The 17811-nt window shown below is 38.0% G+C and overlaps 1 protein-coding gene across 1 annotated transcript in view; it reads left to right on the plus strand.

The window, feature by feature from the left end:
- The window catches only part of Zdhhc2 (zinc finger DHHC-type palmitoyltransferase 2), a 59539-nt gene that overhangs the window by 39181 nt on the left and 2547 nt on the right, over positions 1-17811 (plus strand). Inside the window, exons 5-11 of the mRNA XM_051169607.1 lie at positions 240-309; positions 1016-1048; positions 6256-6376; positions 8478-8610; positions 10852-10978; positions 11381-11473; positions 16098-16210. Of these exons, the coding sequence (XP_051025564.1) occupies positions 240-309; positions 1016-1048; positions 6256-6376; positions 8478-8610; positions 10852-10978; positions 11381-11473; positions 16098-16210 (690 nt within the window). The remainder of the gene's footprint in view (positions 1-239; positions 310-1015; positions 1049-6255; positions 6377-8477; positions 8611-10851; positions 10979-11380; positions 11474-16097; positions 16211-17811) is intronic.

Genomic DNA, 17811 nt, shown 5'->3' on the forward strand with positions numbered 1-17811 from the left:
CAGAAGTAAGCACACCTTCCCTGGAGGCCTCCTGGTCTTGGGAAATCTCTACAGAAAAGTCTGTCTCTAGGCAAATATTTTAATCCTTCCTGTTTCAAATGGGTTGAACATCTTTAAAAAAAAAAAAAACAAATTTAAATTCAGTATGCTTCGTAGAGTTTAAATTTGGAGTGATGCTTAAAACACGGCTAATTGTATTTTCAGTGAATTAAAGACTTAAGTGAACTCTTTGTTCCCAGCAATCCGATACTGTGACAGATGCCAACTTATAAAACCAGACCGCTGCCATCACTGTTCCGTCTGTGATAAGTAAGAAAGCTTTTGCTTTTTTAATGTCTGCATTGCTCGTGGTCGTGTTGTTCAGGCTTGCCTTACTGCTTTCCAGACTATCGCTGTAGCCCACGTTCGTGCCTTCTAGAATACTGTTTAGATGCATGAGTGGAATCAGTCCTTGTATTAAGAGCGGTGTGTAGCTTATGCCACAATTAGTGTCATTTCCCCAGGCTCATGGTGATGTAATGTGCACATTTTTTTTAAAGCAGTTCTTGGGTGGCAAGGTCAGCTTAGCAAATGCTACTTCTGTGAGTGCTTTCCACCTTTAAAAAGACACCTTGATCGGCTTCACATATTTATTGTTGTATTCTTGATATGGGACAGAAATAGTAGCACTTGTCCTAAAGATTGATAGTCAAGAGCAAATTCTACATAGACTTTGTGTAAATCTACAGAGGTTTTGCACTTTTTAATGCAAAGCAGTATTGTATTAGTGTAATAGTCTTTAAAAAAAGAAACTGATTTGTATCTTAAGGAATGCATATTTTGAAGTTTTATTATTCCAGCTAGAATCAGCTATAGATACTGTTTTAGATGAGAGTGTCTGCTCTTCCTGGATTTTTATTTTTAAATAAGTAACTCTGTAGTATTTTACATGACACAACTGTTGGAAATATTTTGCATTTTATTATTATAATGGACATCATAGTGTGTCATATTTTGTTTTTTGGGGTGTGTTTAGATGTATTTTGAAGATGGATCATCATTGCCCATGGTGAGTATGAACCTATACTTAAAAAAAAATTTGTATCAGTTACTAAGTTAATATAAATTGAGTCACTTTTTACAATTCTTTTTATAACTTAGTTACTGTACTTGTCCTAGGAGGCACTCCAGGGTTAGTTTCTAGTCCTTAATTAGCTTCAAAGAGCCTTCATTTGGGAGAATTTCCATCAAATAATTTTAAAACTAGTGTGTCAATAGCATAAAAGTTAATTTTATATGTTTTATATGCACAAGGGATATTCTTTTATGCACATATATAAGCACAGGTGCCCTAAAATACTTTCCAGAAATTTAAGTATTTATATATTAATTATATGCCACAATACCTCAATAGAAGCTTATAATAAACTTTTAACAACTTATTTTAAATGAAATTGCATTGAGGGGTAGAATAGTAAACATACAAATGCACTGATATGGTTAAATAAGATTTTCTATTACAACTTACTTGTGGTTTTCTTCCTACTTCTGAGTTACTAAATGACTTCATAGAAAGATGTGTTAATGACGGTTGGTTCTCCTACTCGTGTTGCCATGTTCCATGCAGTGTGCATGCTGATCATGTTAAGGTTGCCATGGCTGAACTCAATCATTAATTATACTTATCGCACATACTTTACTTCTTCTAGGGATGACACAGTGAAGACATGAATGCTCATAAATCTACACTAGGCAGTTTGCAGTACGGAAGATTAGATTAGCGCAGGGAAAGATTAGAGATTTATGCAGTCTAGATCTCTTACCATTACACTTCTCCCTTTTCTTCAGCAGATTTCTTGCTTGAAAATGTTAAGGATAGTCAACTCCTATCAGGATGTTGGTCTTCTTTTTAAAAATCTGTATTATTGGTCCCTCTTTACGTTTGTCCTTTTGCTCCCCGTTTTCTCTCAGCATGTTTTCCCACCCAGTCAGTATCCTCAGTTACAAGTTTCCCTGATTTTCGTCCTCTTTTCCCCTATCTTCCAGTGCCCTCGACAGTGCCATGTGAGCTGTCTTTGAGTGGGCAGCTCCTCTGTTTCATGGCATCCCTCAGTCTCAGGAACCTGTCTGTGTTCCTTCACCTCCCCATCAGGGCTTTCTTTTACCTGACTAAGGCTGCTCATCTCACAGCATGGTCAGCCCAAAAGTGCCAGGACGTGACCACCTGCAGGACCATGCCTTCAGCCAGCGAGGGCCTGACTAACAACTCAACGCTGTTGACATCCCCCCCCCCCCTTTTCTATGGTGCCAGGGTCAAACCCTGGGCCTTGCATGTGTCAGGGAAGCTCTCTGCCCTAAGATGCATCTCCAGTGCTTCTAACTTTCTTTACATAAAGACGAACACACAAACCTACCTACCTACCTACCTGCCTGCCTGCTTACCTACCTACCTACCTACCTACCTACCTGCCTGATTCAGGAAGAACTGCTGTCTCAGAATCTGCTTAGAGGAAACTCACGTTGAGCATTCTCCTATCTAGATTTCCTTGTGATCTAAACACGATTGCCAATAGCAAAATAATCAGGGCATAGAACATATATGATTTTCTTTTCTATTTTAAGGAATACTTGTGATAATAACGAATGGAGAGCTGGGACAGTCAGATTTCTCCCGAGTCAGTGCATACCGTTCCTCTTATCATCCATTGTTAGATGCATAAACAGAAAATAGTGACAGGATTAGAGCAGTCTTTCTAAACCAGCAGTTATTATGGAAGAATAAGAAACTTGAGGATAATTTAACAGTCTTTCACACTTTGACAGATCCTATTAAGCAGGTATGAAAGAATAGCTAGATGACAGCAGCTATTAAGACATAAGCTTCTGAAGCATAATTTCTTTGATCTCAAGTTTATTGTACTGTTTCCTGCACTAACATTCCCCAGGCTGCTGCTACCTCTGTTCCCACAGCATCCTCCCTACACACACACACACACACACACACACACACACACACACACACACACACACACACACACCCCTGCAGAAATCAGCTTTGTCAGTATGTCAGTATGTGAGTGACTGGATGCCACGTGTCTCGTATTCAGCAGGTGTCACATCAGTGGAGAATGCGACTTTTTTTTTTTTTTTTAAGACAGAATAAGCTGTGTGCTGATCTAGCAAGCATGAGGCCCCATGTTAATCTCTAGCCCACAAAGAAATTTAAGAATTTAATTTAAAAATATAGAGGGTTAGGCATGTATCCCAGTGGTAGAGTACATGCTTAGTATGTGATGAAATCGGGAACTCAGCTTCAGTATGCCCCCTCCCCAAAATTACAGACAAAGCATAGTTTCTCAGGTCTGTTTTTACTTTGTCCCTAATCACAGAGAAACACTGTTGCTATTGACATGGCTAGTCTTTAGCTCTAAATGTATCCATGTATACACTGCCCACACATATATGTGTGTGGTTTTTCAAAAAGTACAAATGGCTACAGAGTTGGTAGATTGGATATGTTTCATTTCTTCATTCACAATATTCTGGGACTGTTTCCACGTCAGTATATCAAAATCTCTGGTCAGCTGTTCTGTGAGTGTAATTTGTTAGGGGGATTTTAGGATATTAACAGATTGTACAGCTGCCTTTCAGTATAGGTCTTGCATATGGTTCTGAACTCAGAGCATTTGGAACATTAAACAGTGCCTCTCCGTTTTGTATTTAGAGATCTGCAGGTCTGTGTGGGGACTTAAAATTACCCATTAGGATTTAGGAGATCAGTCTCAGACATATAATTTTAACTAAATAAGAGTTTCTGTAGTGTTTATTTTATTCAGTTTTTGTATTGGAAGAATGATTTTACTTTTAGCATAAACTTCTAATTAACTATTTTTAATACTTGGCAGGCTTATCTAGTAACTTCCTCAAATAAAAGTAAATACTTTTAGCTTCAACGTATTGAATGTCCAGTGTATTTTAAAGACAATACATTTAAAAATTTATCTTTGTATACCGATAATAGCAAGATATAGAAATTATTTGTCCTGAGGCTCAGCAAAGTTGAAGAGTGGACTCCAAGTCACATAGCTGGTTTTTTTTTTTTTTTTTTTTCTGGGAGTCTAAAAAGCTACTTTACTTCCAAAATAGTATAGTCTCTTTCCAGACTAGGTTTATATAGCAGTTTCTGTGAAACGCCCGGCAGCTATGATTTACACCAAACACCATAACCCGAAATGTGTTGTTTTTGCATGAAACCATTGCCACCCTTCCTGGAAGATACCTGTGCGCACACAGCCTGACCCTCATTGGGCTAAAGTGAGCCTGCAATGGGCAGTTACAATCTCTAACCAAGAGCTGTTGTGAAAAGAGCATGTTGTTATTATTCAATATAAATACTCGTCCTCTGATTCCTCTTGAAATGTACCTTCCAGAAGGTTCTATGAACATATATCAAATGGTGAAACACTTGGTTTTGATTCCATGTTCTCTATTCTTGGGTCTCCCATGACAAATTGAATCAGGTCTTACTAAAACATGATCAAAATGATCTGCTTTCTATAAAAGATATCCTTCATCATGTAATAAAAGCCCTCTGTTTGCATTCCTTCAGAAAGAGGAGCAATGGTAACTCAGTTCACAGGTGCCCTTGCTTCACCTCACTCTGCCCGCATCCCACCTTTACTTATCCACTCTGCCTCTTGAAACCCACGGTAGTAAACAAAGGCACTATCCTGCATTCTTTGGAGAGAGGTCATACTAGAGGAAGCCTGTACAGGACTGTTTCCAATATTCTTTCTTGCCACTATTTTATTCCAGTGCCATAAAAAAACAATCTCTGAGATCTGTTTGCATTCCCACTGGACCCTCTAAAGCTGCAGACGTAACCATTAACAAGTAATACGTATCTGCAATTTAGCTTATTTGTGAATTGCTTCTCCGTGCACAAGACCTTTAAGTTCAAAGTTACTAAATCTCCAGCTGTTCCTTATGTTTTTGATGTATGAAAGCAGAGTTTGGGAGAACATAGGTTGTTTTTTTTTAATCAAGAAAGGAAAAATGTTTTGTTTTATTATCAAGGTGGACAGAGAGGGGAGGAGGAAACAGAGAGAAGGGGAAGGAAAGGGACTTGAGGGAAGAAGAACTGAAGGAGAGGGAGCAGTGGCTGACACTCTATGCAGTAGGCTTGTCATCCCAGCTAACTGCGAGTTAGCTCCATCTTGTGTATGACTAGTTTAGCCATGGAGGCTGTGAACATTTGCAGAGGACCATGGAGTCATGCCCTTGTTAGACGGAAAACAGAGAAAATGGCTACACATTGAAATGTACTCATTTCTGTGTTGTTGGTATTTATAACTGTGATTCTACCCTCCCCCAACCCATCATTATAATGATCTTAGAATAGGAATTGGGATTTAGAAATTTTCATATTTAAAATCATAGAATGTAGATCTTGACCTCAGAAGTTGTCTGAGCACTAATTTCCCAGTAAAGTAGATGAAATTCTAATAGGCTAGGTCATACCTCCAGAATCACATAATTATCTAATACCAAATGAGCATTATGTAAGCTCTACCTAGCTGGCTCCCACTCCTCCTTTTCTTAATTCTAACATTTTATATTCTTTGCTAATTCGGTTGCCTCCATAATTTGGCATGCAACAAGGAATATTGAGGGACTTCATCCAGTTTGGGGAAACTTAAAAGACTTTAACCTACTTAATCATAGTTGGAAACAGAATCCAGAGATGACCTAGTCAATTCCTCAAATCGGCTTGACTTTGTTAGGTCTGTCACAAACTCTCCAGCTTTAGATGTGTGTTTATTTATGTAATTCTTTGTATATGCAGTGTAGAGACATTCCCTGTGCTTGATTAAAACAGTATTAAGTATTGGGGCTAGAGAGATGGCACAGAGGCTTAAGAGCACTGTCTGCTCTTCCAAAGGTTATGAGTTCAATTCCCAGCAACTACATGGTGGCTCACAACCATCTATAATGAGATTTGGTGCCCTCTTCTGTTAAGCAGGTGTACATGTAGGCAGAACACTGTATACATAATAAATAAGTAAATTTTAAAAAATAGTATTACGTATCATATATTGAATATCTAAGCTCAAAAATACTTCCTTTTCCATGTGTTAGAAAAAGTTATGGCTCATTGTGAATGAAATGCTAATGAGTTTTAAATAAACATAAACCCCAAACCCATGCTATGTTGAAACATTTTTATCCCTAGGCTGGAGACGGACCTCATTAAGACTATTTTTGTTTTCTTGGCAGGGTGAACAATTGTGTTGGATTTTCAAATTATAAGTTCTTCCTCCTTTTCTTGGCTTACTCTCTGCTGTACTGCCTTTTCATCGCTGCTACAGATTTACAGTATTTTATCAGATTTTGGACAGTAAGTCTTTAGTGACTTTTCTACACATAAACCTTCAGTAGTGAGTTATTTCAGACCCTGACTTTCTAGGGTTACTCTGTTTGCAGTCAGTCCTCATGATTCACAGTCTATGTTTGCACACTCACCCTCTCACAGTTTATTTGTTACTTCCCAAGTGATGTACTCAGAACTACTTCAGTACTTCAGCGGTTTCTAGACACGGGCATATTTGCACAGTGCACGTGCATATTCCTGCTGGAGGTGTACCATCTGCGTCTCCACAGCCTGTAAACAGATAACGTTCTCCCATGGTCTGTTTGCTTCCATGTTTTGTTGTCGGGGGCTTTTGTTTGTTTGTGTTTTGTTTTACCTTTTGTTAATTTTTTTTTTTACAGCACAAAACTATCTTTATACATACTAATGAAGTGCTGGCTATTGTGTGTAAAAACGAGACTGATGTGTCTTATGGAGAAAAATACATGCTTCATCCAGACAGTAATTGTAGTGCTGTTGTACAGAATTTCCATATCAATAAGTCAACGCAATGTATTAAATAAGGGGCATTCAGGCAGAACCCAACTCCAGACAAGGTTGTGAATAGGTCAGCATATGCCTAAGGCATCATGAGGAAACCAACCTCTTGTTTCCCCGAGATCCATACTCAGGGTTCCATTGTTCAAGGTGATTTCATGCAGCACAATTACAGCGGATAATGAAAATTGACTAGATAAGCAGATGTTTTTCTCAGTATTTAAAAATTGAAGTGTTTTCTCCACATGTGCTAAAGTTTAAACTGTTCTGTCTGCAATGTCCTGAAGTTTTATTACATATTCCATTAATAAGCTTTAGGTAATTCATTTGGGTTTTTTTTTTTAAACAATATATTCTAAATGAAGGCAAAACAAAACTATGGAGTATGTAAACACTCCAGAGACATTCCTGGTGAACATGAAATGATGATAAGAAAGCATTCTACTCCTTGCTAGAATTGCTTTCTCACTGGATTTTCTTTTATTTTCATTAAGTTATCTTTTTTCTGTGGCAAGAATTTCTGAATTGCTGGGTAATTTATATGAAATTTAATACTAAGGAGTTATTGAATGCTTACTTTGTGCTGGTCCCATTGCTAAGAAAAACACATGTAGGTGGGTGTGTTTCTAGCATTCAAAGATACTTCCAGGGTCCTCTTGCTCCCTAGTAAATGTCTTCCAGACTGCCATCTCACTGCCCTCCATTCCTGTGGGTAGTTTCCATTCCAAACCTCAACTACATCTGAACAGGACAGCCCAAAGTTCCTGTCGTTCAGACCTTACTGTCAAAAGCTGCCGGTTGAGGTCTCATCACCTATGTCAATGGCGAACACTGTAGGGAAGTGATACACTGTGATCATGTCAGAACGGGAGGCCCCTGGCATCTCGGGTGCTTAACCGAATGTCAGGCCCCCTGCCCCTCATTCTAGAGCCAACACATCCCTCTTGGATTTGTAAACAGTCAGGGACAAATAGGTTTTGCAGAGCTGGCTAGTTTCAAATATGGGCATTATTTCAGGCAGGCCTTACCAATGTGGATCTTTTCTGTGATGCTATTAACAGAACCTAAAGTGTTATTGTGGAGGTGTGTCCCCTGTATTCATTTACTTGATGCTGTTGTTTATAGTAATCTAAAGTATCAGTGAGAATAGGAACTAAATTATGCCAATTAATCTATATTTTTCTGGTACTATAATTAGAAATAATTGAAACATTTATGAATGTGTGGCATGCTAATCACATGTTCAGGCAGTAAATTTAAAGCTCAAATTTATAGTTTCTTTTATCTTGTTTATAGTAAGAATAGTTTATGCTGCCATGTTTTTTTTTCTAGGACTTGATTTGGTTATGCAAAGCAGAATAAATATTCCAACTTTAATCTTTCCTGAATATATAGTTCATATACTAGTAAGCCTTTAATTTACTATGAAATGTATATTTACTCTTCTCCTTCAAATTTAGCATGAAGTTATGTATCATTTTCTATCTCTAAATTATTTAAAGAAGACAATTGTATTATCTAATTAATAAATGTATGGGAATATCCATTCATCCTCTTGACAAAATGTTTTGTTTTCTGCCTTTCCTTATAGAATGGTCTGCCTGATACTCAAGCCAAGTTCCATATTATGTTTTTATTCTTTGCTGCAGCTATGTTTTCTGTCAGCTTGTCCTCTCTGTTTGGTTATCATTGTTGGCTAGTCAGCAAAAATAAATCTACATTAGGTGAGTATCCAATTATTACAGAGAACAGAACTTCAAATACATATGCAGCCATTCCCTAAAAGTTCTCACGTGAGTGTAACCAATGTGTCTTAAAGTTGTCAAAGAAATTTTTCTTATTTGCCATGTGTTTTGTTATGTCCTATAGATGTGCCCATTCTTTGTGTACATTGATTGACTGTGAATGGTGTGCAAAGCAGTATTTATATAAGTGGAGAACAAGGGAAAATCAGCCTATTAAGGAGCACAAAGGAAAAACATAAAAGCCATTATAAAATGCAGAGTACTTTGAAGGAAACAAACAGGCAATGAAGTATGACAGAAGGGCTGGACATGGTGCCATTTTGAATGACTTGTCAAAGAAGACCTCACCACACCAAGAAATACTCGACATGAAGAGTTAACCATAGAAAGATCCAGAGCATCGTAGCTACAGAACAGAGTCTGTTAGAAAGCTCCACAGACAAGGAGTGATAGATAGTGTTAATTGATAAACAAAATCTAGACTTGCCTGGGAGATGGGCCTCTGAGCATGCCTCAGATAAGGGGGCAGGATTATCTCAATTACCTTAACTGATGTGAGAAGACCCACCTACTGTGGGTGACATCATTCTCTAGCTGGGATCCTGAGCCATCTAAGTGGAGGAAGGGACTGAAGAGCAGCCTGCCTTCACTGTTCTCTCCATCTGACTGTGAATATAATGTATCTACCAGCTCCACGTTCCTGCCCGAACAGGTTCCCTGCCATGGTGGGCTGCAGTGTACAACTGTGAACCAAATAAACTCTTTCTCCCTTACGTTGCTTTTATCAAAATAGTTTTCCCAGGAAAAGAAACGAAGACATAAGAAACTAAGCAGGCCTTCGAGGGAAAGGGACAACTGCACATGCCCATACTGAAAAGGAAGAAATATCTTAGCTGGTAACTGAATACTGTAATGAGCCGGTAAAGGAATGGAGTGGAAACCCAAAGCAAGCAGAGGGAAAGACATATGAATACGGACGATAATAGGAAGGAAGTTAGAAAATAAAGGAAGCCAATAACTGCTATCTTTAATACAACTAATTTGACAAAGCTTACTAGGAAAAAAAAAAAAGTAAGAGTTATTACCAAAATGAGCAGCAAGGGAGCAGCATAGCCGACTTCACATGAAGGATCTTGAGAGGATTGCATGAAATGGGGTGGTGGAAAATGGCCAGAAGCAGTGCACCGAACTGACTGCAGAAACAGCAGGGCCACACGGGCAAGACCCTGTCTAATAAAGAAGGCTTAAGATCTCATAACATCGCATTTCTCTTAGTATCTGACTCTCCCCTGGTTAGATTTTTGTCTCCAAAATGATGGGCAAAGTCTTTATGCCTCCAAATGTGTTTGTATCCTAAAATTAAGATTTGAGAATTTTCTTTGCACAGTTACACAAGAGGAAAGCGTTACTCAGTGAAAAGAACGCTGATGGCCTTGCCATCATGAAGCTCCACAAGTGCATCTGTCTGATATGTGACTGTGGGCAATTCTAACGTCTTTTTGGACCACAGCTTTGATGCATAGAGTGGACATGGCCAGATATCTCTGTTTGGAGACTGGGTTTTTGTTTGGACAAGCAGGCTGTAAAGTACACTTGTAAATCAGCTGGAAAAGTTATGATGGGATAAAAGTTTCAATAAAGTTAAAAATTGGAGTTGACTTAAAGAGGTTATCAAGTATATGTAAAATATAGTCACATTTTGTTAAAATGTATATTTAAATATTTCAATATTGTTCAGTCTGTCCACCTATTTATAGTTGAGAGACCTAGAATGTGGGATGGCAGAGTAACTCAGTAGTTTAAAAAAAAAAAAACCTGCCAAAAAGGCTGATAATCTGAGTTCAATCCCCATATCCTACATTAAGGTGGGGGAGCCCTTTTCACAGTGTTGTCCCCTGACCTCTCCGTGCAAATACACTAATAATAATAAAACAAAAACCTGAAAGATGTAAGTTTTAATTTATTCACTCATTTGTGTTTTCTACTTTTCTCTTGTACGCATGTATTCTTATAATAATAAAAAAATTAAAACAGACCTACTCATTTAGTACCTTAAACCAGAATAGACAAGCTATATTTCAGGGCTATGGCTAGCTTCTTGAGTACTCTTCAGAGACTACCCATCAGTTGCTAGTGTTTCTTCAGTCTACTTGTTTCGGTATTAGGGATGCTAATATATGCATTCTGTATCTATGGCGTTAACTTCTCTGTTTCTTTTAGAGGCATTCAGAAATCCAGTATTTAGACATGGAACTGATAAGAATGGATTCAGCTTGGGTTTCAGTAAAAACATGCGACAAGTTTTTGGTGATGAGAAGAAGTACTGGCTGCTACCAATATTTTCAAGGTACTTTGTTCTGTATGGTTTTTTATTAAACTAATGAAAGTAAGCAAAGAAAAGACAGAGTCAAGTCTGTTGTTTTTCTTCCTGTGGGTTTCTAGAGCAGTGGTTCTCAACCTGGGTCATGATCCCTTTTGGGTGTTTAATGACCCTCTCACAGGGGTCTAATATCAGATATCCTATGAATCAAGTATTTACATTATGATTTATAACAGCAAAATTAACAGCTAGGATGCAGCAACGAAGTAATCGTATGGTTGGGAGTCACCACAGTATGTGGAACTGTGTTAAAGAGTCACGCCATTAGGAAGGTTGAGAACCCCTGCTCTGGAGTATTGTTTAGGGGTGCACTGTTGAGTGTGGAAAGCCACTCACACACTGACCCACGTGGTTTTTTTCTAATTACAGTCAAGGTGATGGATGTTCCTTTCCAACTTGCCTTGTTAACCAGGATCCTGAACAACCGTCCACTCCTGCAGGACTAAATTCAACAGCTAAAAAGTAATGCTGCCTTTCTTTTTTTCCTGTTTTGTTTCCAAGTGATGTATTTTATTCTGTTGGGTCTTACTTGCAACGATGGTGGGAGGTGGGGGTTTAACAGGAGGATACATCTTTTCAGTTACATTCATACAGTTCTGTCCACAGTGGTGGGAGTAAAGACAACAGGTGTTAAATCTCTAAGCATTTAAGTTGAGTAAAATACATTATGATTTTTTGGTTGTAAGCAGAGCATTTAATGGTTGATTCATCTCTCCAGCCCAAGATATATTATGGTTCAAAAATATTAATAGTATTTAAATAAATAATGTAAGTCAAAAACAGTTGGTTGCCCTCTGCTCCTCTGAGAAGTTAAGGTAGAATTCCTCTCTCACGCTCTGGGCCTTTCCTCTGAGGTAATGTTTATAAACGTTAAAGAAAATACCTTGAATTGGATCTTTGGAGATCAAAAGGAACCCCAGGCATCCATTTGAGGGTTCAGGGGGCTCTGAAAAGGCTCTAAGTCCTACCTGAGCTCATGTACAAGTGTGCATGTGTGCATGTATGTGTTTTAGTCTATCAAGGATTTGAGAATAGCAACATGAAGATTGAAGTTTAATTCTGACTTTTCACTAACTGGAGAAAGGAAAAAGGTACAAAACCAATCAATTTGCTGTATAGGAATTTTCTTTTTTAAAAGAAAAATAACTATGTCCTCCCCCCTTTTTTTTTAAAGAAGGGTACATATGCCTTGCTGGAAATTTTTAAAAGAGATGTGTTTATTTTATTTTTATTTTTGTGCGTAAGTGTGTTGCCTGCATGTATGCATATGCACTACATGCTTGCCTGGTACCACAGGTTTCAAAAGGGAGTCAGGTCCTCTGTGATTGCAGTTTCAGACAGTTGTGAGCCACCATATGTATACTTGGAATTCCCTTAACTGCTGAGCCACTTCTCCAACCCCTATATAAGAATTTCCAATGGTTTGAAATATTAATCTTATGTGTTTATATGAGTAACAACATACTGACTTTAAAACGAAAGTCAAAATTATAAAGTCAAGGCAAAAGTATAAACATTATTTATAAAATTTTAGAAATTTTCTTCATTCCTATAATTTCAGATGCACAGGGCCACTTACCCTATAAATATTCCATATTGGTTACAGTGCTTTTTCCCTATGGATTCTGGAATGTTCCCAGAATTATTTTCAAGGCTGTGATCCTGGCAAACATTCCAAAATCACATTAAAGTTTTTAAAAGACTTAAAACATATTTGTCACCCATTCTACCCATTAGTGAAAAGGCTGTTGTGATGCATTTCGTGGAGACACTCAAAGGCATCAGTCACTTCCCGAGTCAAGCTATATGCGCTTTGGCTTGAAATGTATACACAGTTAAATGTTAATGGATTCTCCTATACATCAAAGAAATAAACTGAATTCTAATAAATTATTTAGGATATGTTTTCAAAGTTTTGCAAAATTTAATAGTAGATTACATTAATATTATTGACTCCCTGTTAAGTGCTTTTTGTACCTTAAGAATCCGTAGGCTTTAGAAGCACCATTTTCTCCGTCTTCTCGGTACTATAACAGTGGTTCTCAACCTCCCTACTGCTCTGACCCTTTAATACAGTTCTTCGTGTTGTGGTGACCCCCAATCATAAAATCATTTTCATCGCTACTTCATAAGTGTGATTTTGCTACTGTTCTGAATTGTAGTGTAAATGTGTGATATTCTGATATGCGACCCCCACCACCAAAGGGAATGTGTTCCACAGGTTGAGAGCCTGTTGGGGGAAAATGTTATTCTGGCAGAATTAGCCTACGAAGGGAACTTGAATGTGTTCCCAATGGGCAATTCTTCTCTTTGGTTTAAATGTTGAGGCTGAATTTAAGCATCTAAGGGACATCCTGAGTTTAAGGCCAGCTTGGGCTATGTAGCAAGTTAAAGACTAGACTGGCCTACATAGAGAGACTGGTTCAAATCAAAGGCCTGGGGTACAGTTCAGTGGTAGAACTCGAGCCTGTTATATGTGCAAGGCCCTAAGTTTGATTCCTTAACACTGCAGAAATTATATAGATAGATATAGACATAAAAGCTAACAAATGTGCGTGCCTGGCCTGCTAGACAGTTTCATATCTGCCCTTGAAACCTCTTTCATGTCATTCCTTCTCATTTTCTCACCATTTCCACCACAAACACAAAGATCTTCTTCCGTTTCTAGACTCTGCACACTACACATTGCATTTAGTGCCTTTGTACTTGCCAATTCTCTTCTACTCCCAAGCAACAGCATTGAGAACCATCATGGGGGAAAGGGGGGAAGGGTTGAGAGTTAGACAGGCTTTCATGTTACTATGGAGCTAATGATGACTTTAAACTCCTTCCCCTTCATTCCCCAATGCTAGAATTGTAGCTGTCTGTTACCTTTCCCTGTATACAGGAGGCCATGTCCAATAACATTTGGATAACAATATTTCATTGCAAGAAGAAGCATAGGAGGTCATTGAGTTTATTATTATCACCTGATTGTATGTGTATTATTCTTTCTTCTTTAATGATAACATTTCCATGATTGTGAAGGCGTCATTCTTTGGTACAATAGATATGTGATAAATATTGTTACATAACTAGATTTGTTGTAATCATATTGGCAATAATTGAATTCTCAAGGACTCCCTCAGCCACTAGTTAACTATCATGTTGTGCTTGTCCTATCACTCCTTACACAAGGCATAAGAAGAATTAAAGTAGAAGTACTGTTATATTTATGAATGGTGCAAGCCTGTATGGGCATAGTCTTTTAAAGATTTGCTTCTATTTAGGGTCAGGCATGGTGGTGCATGCCTTTAGTCCCAGCACTCAGGAGACAGAGGCAGGTGGATTGCTGTGAGTTTGAGGTCAGCCTGGTCTACAAAGTGAGTCCAGGACAGTCAAGATGACACAGAGAAACGCTGTCTCAAAAAACCCCCCAAAATTTGCTTCTTTTTAATTGATTTATGAAATTATTAAAATTTAAAAGGTAATAACTGTTGAAGCCACAAGAAAGAAATTAAAGTATTCAGACTTTTTAAAAGCAAGGCAGCTATCATGGTGCAAAAGCTGATCTTTATAGCCTTTGAAATAGTATAATTAATGAAACATGAAATTATCCTTGGAAAGATTTTAAGATAGTTCTTTTTTAAAACATTGTTCTAATTTTAAGAGGGTACTCTAAAGGAGTTCCTGTGCTAATATGTGTCCCTAAATTAAGTAGTATTTTATGTTTATTTTCTATGCCATCAAATATGTTATTATGTAGCAGGTTTAACTATTTTTTTTTTTAAATAAAATTCTGTTTTCAAGATTCTTTTACTTCCCAAATTGTATATTAGGGCCCTGAGACCTGATAATATTGGATGTGTTAAAAATTCCTGTAAGATATGGTTCAACTTTGTTTAACTTACAAAGGGACAGTAGTGCTTATTTCAAGCTGACTTGTGTCACATGCCAAACACAAGTCAATTTTTTCTTTGACTTTCCTTCCTACCTTCGTTTTCATATTTCCTCCATACACACATACCAATTAATATATATATGTGGTAATTTAATGTAGTGCGTGTGGGATGTGCTTCATATGTATATGCATTTCCACATGTATGTGAGTGCATATATGTATATAGATGCATATATGTGTGTGTATGCACATGCATGTGTACATGTGTATGTGTAGGCTCTAGGCGACATCTGTAGTCTTCTTTGATCTTTTGCCACCTTATTCATCAAGCTAAGGATCCTTCTATTGGTTCTAGAGCTCATCATCTTGGCTAGCCTATCTAGCTTGTTTGCTCCAGGGAAACCATTTTTCAGTTTACCGAGCACTGGCATTGCAGGTGTATCACCATGCCCATCCTGTATTTACACAGGTCTAGGGATCTTACCTCTGGTTCTCATGCTTGCATGCCAAATGCTTTACCCACTGAGCAGTGTCGATAGCTCTCAACCTTGTTTAAAAGCCAAACTTCATATCATTGTCGTGAGAAGCTAGTGTTACTGGCATAAATAAAACTTAATGCACAATTATGAAATAGCTGCTATTGCATTTTAACTAAATCCTATTGCATGCTACAGGGAATTTAGCATTATTTGAGTCTGAGAACATTTTCTGTATGCAAAATGGACATTTCCCAGAGATGGGGACTGTCATCTTAGCATCACCAGGAATTCAAGAAGACCAAACAGAAGGATTCTCGTGTGGAGAATCTGGTTAAGGCCTTTCTCTCGCAGTTCTCAGTTACCTTGGGTCCCGCCTCAGACCATCGTGCATTATCAGAGGTCCCTCATTTTATTCTTTTGAGAAATACCCAACAGTGCTGTTAAGAGTTAACTTGTCTCATCTAGAGCAGACTACCAAGAAGAGACTTGATACCCTATGAGCATGTACAGGGGGAGGAGGTCCCCCTCAGTCACAGTCATACGGGAGGGGAGTAAGGGGAGAATGGGAAGGAGGGAGGAATGGGAGGATACAAGGGAGGGGATAACCATTGAAATGTAGTATGAATAAATTAATAAAAAAAGAAAAAAAGTATATCTAAAAATTTAAAAAAATGTTTTTATTTAAAAAAAAAGAGAGTTAACTTGTGGTCATGATTATTTTTGTCAGTCCTGACAACCATCAGTTTCCTGCAAAACCATTGAGAGAGTCCCAGAGCCACCTCCTAACAGATTCTCAGACCTGGACAGAGAGCAGCTCAAACCCTGGGAAAGGCAAAGCCGGTAAGGGTGCACATGCTTGGCTTTTCACAGCCTCAGCTCTTAAAAGGTGAAAGAGGAGGGAAAGTCCACTGCGCGGAGCTTCATGTCTTGTTGATGAGTCAGATGGCCACCATACCCTTAGAGTTCCTGTCTGTTCTGCTCGGAACATTTATTGCATGATGTAAAAATGATAGGTGATCAAAAATACAAAGTGTAGAAGGTGAAAGGAAGCAGACAATCCAGAAATTTGAAAAACACAGCTGCAATGGAGGATGCTAAATTCTGCAATTATGTCTTTTACTTAAAGAATTCAATCGAGTTTCATAATATCTAAGGTGATTACACAATTTTACCATAACTTCAGCTGCTTTGGAGGTCTTCACGTCACTCACACTGTCTCTTATTGGTGATGATTCTATCTTTTTTTTTATTACCTCAGTCAGAGTAGCTTGTTAACTTTATTTATTTTTTTTATTACCTCAGTCACTGTAGTTTGTTAACAAAAAACAGGCAAGGCCTTGAACTCAGAAATGATTACCAATCTCAGTCTTTTAGTGACATTTAGATTTTGTTTCTTTATATTTACAGTATGGTTATTTTTAAGGGCTAAATGCCATAGAATGGTTATAATGCACATAGGTGTGTGGGTGTGTGTCCGTGTATGTGTGCATGTGTGCGTGTGTGCGTGTCTGTGCATGTGTGTGTGCATGCATGTGTGTGTGTGTGCGTGTGTGTGTGTGTGTGTGTGTGTGTGTGTGTGTGTTGTCCCAACAAATGAGTACAAAACCACAAATCTGTGATTAGGGTTCTGTTGGCTAGAAGATTACCGGGTCAGTTATAAACCTTATTTAAACCTTTACTTATTTTTACCTTACTTCCCTTTCATTTTCAAAATATTCATGCTGGCTCATTGTACCTTAAAGTATTGAGCGATTTATTTGGAATCTCTTTGGTACTTAGTGGTAATTCAAACAAAACAGTCCTGTGTCAAAGTTTTAGTTATTATTTAACATCTAATTAGCTGATTCTCCTAAAATGTAAGCTTCCTTTAACAAATCTTAGGTTTTTTTTTTTTTTTTTTTTTCAAAGTACATTTGCTTCATGGTATGGCCTCTCCCACTTTCAGGCATAGTACTTTGCTTTCCAGGCTGTTGAAAGGATGAAGCATGACCTATACAATAATTGATGGTACTTACTTGCCTTCTGAACACTAGTTTCCATAGAAACAAAGAAGTGATGCAAGGGCAATTGTCAGGGAGGCTCACAAATTTTTCTTCCAGGAAGTATGTTTATTTCATCTTACAGTACATGATGACATAATGTTGGTTTCTTGTTTTTTTTAAAATATGCTATTAATTATTTAGTAGTTAAAATGATTTTTATGTTCATTTCAGTTGTTAAATTGAAAAGCTGAAGGGTGAGGTCAAGGAGGTAAGAAGCACATGAAAAGAGGAGGGTGGCAAAGGCCTTAAGGACTGCTGTAATCAGATGAGAGAGGGAGGAAGTCAGGAAGTCAGGAAGCCGAGTGTATGCAGTGCCTGCTCCATCATATCTTTTCTTCAATTTCTTCACTCTGGTCATCTGCTTCCTCTGCTTGAGCTCTGTGTGTATGTGTGTGTGTG

The sequence above is a fragment of the Acomys russatus genome, chromosome 27 (assembly GCF_903995435.1).
Source record: "Acomys russatus chromosome 27, mAcoRus1.1, whole genome shotgun sequence".
Lineage (NCBI taxonomy): Eukaryota > Metazoa > Chordata > Mammalia > Rodentia > Muridae > Acomys > Acomys russatus.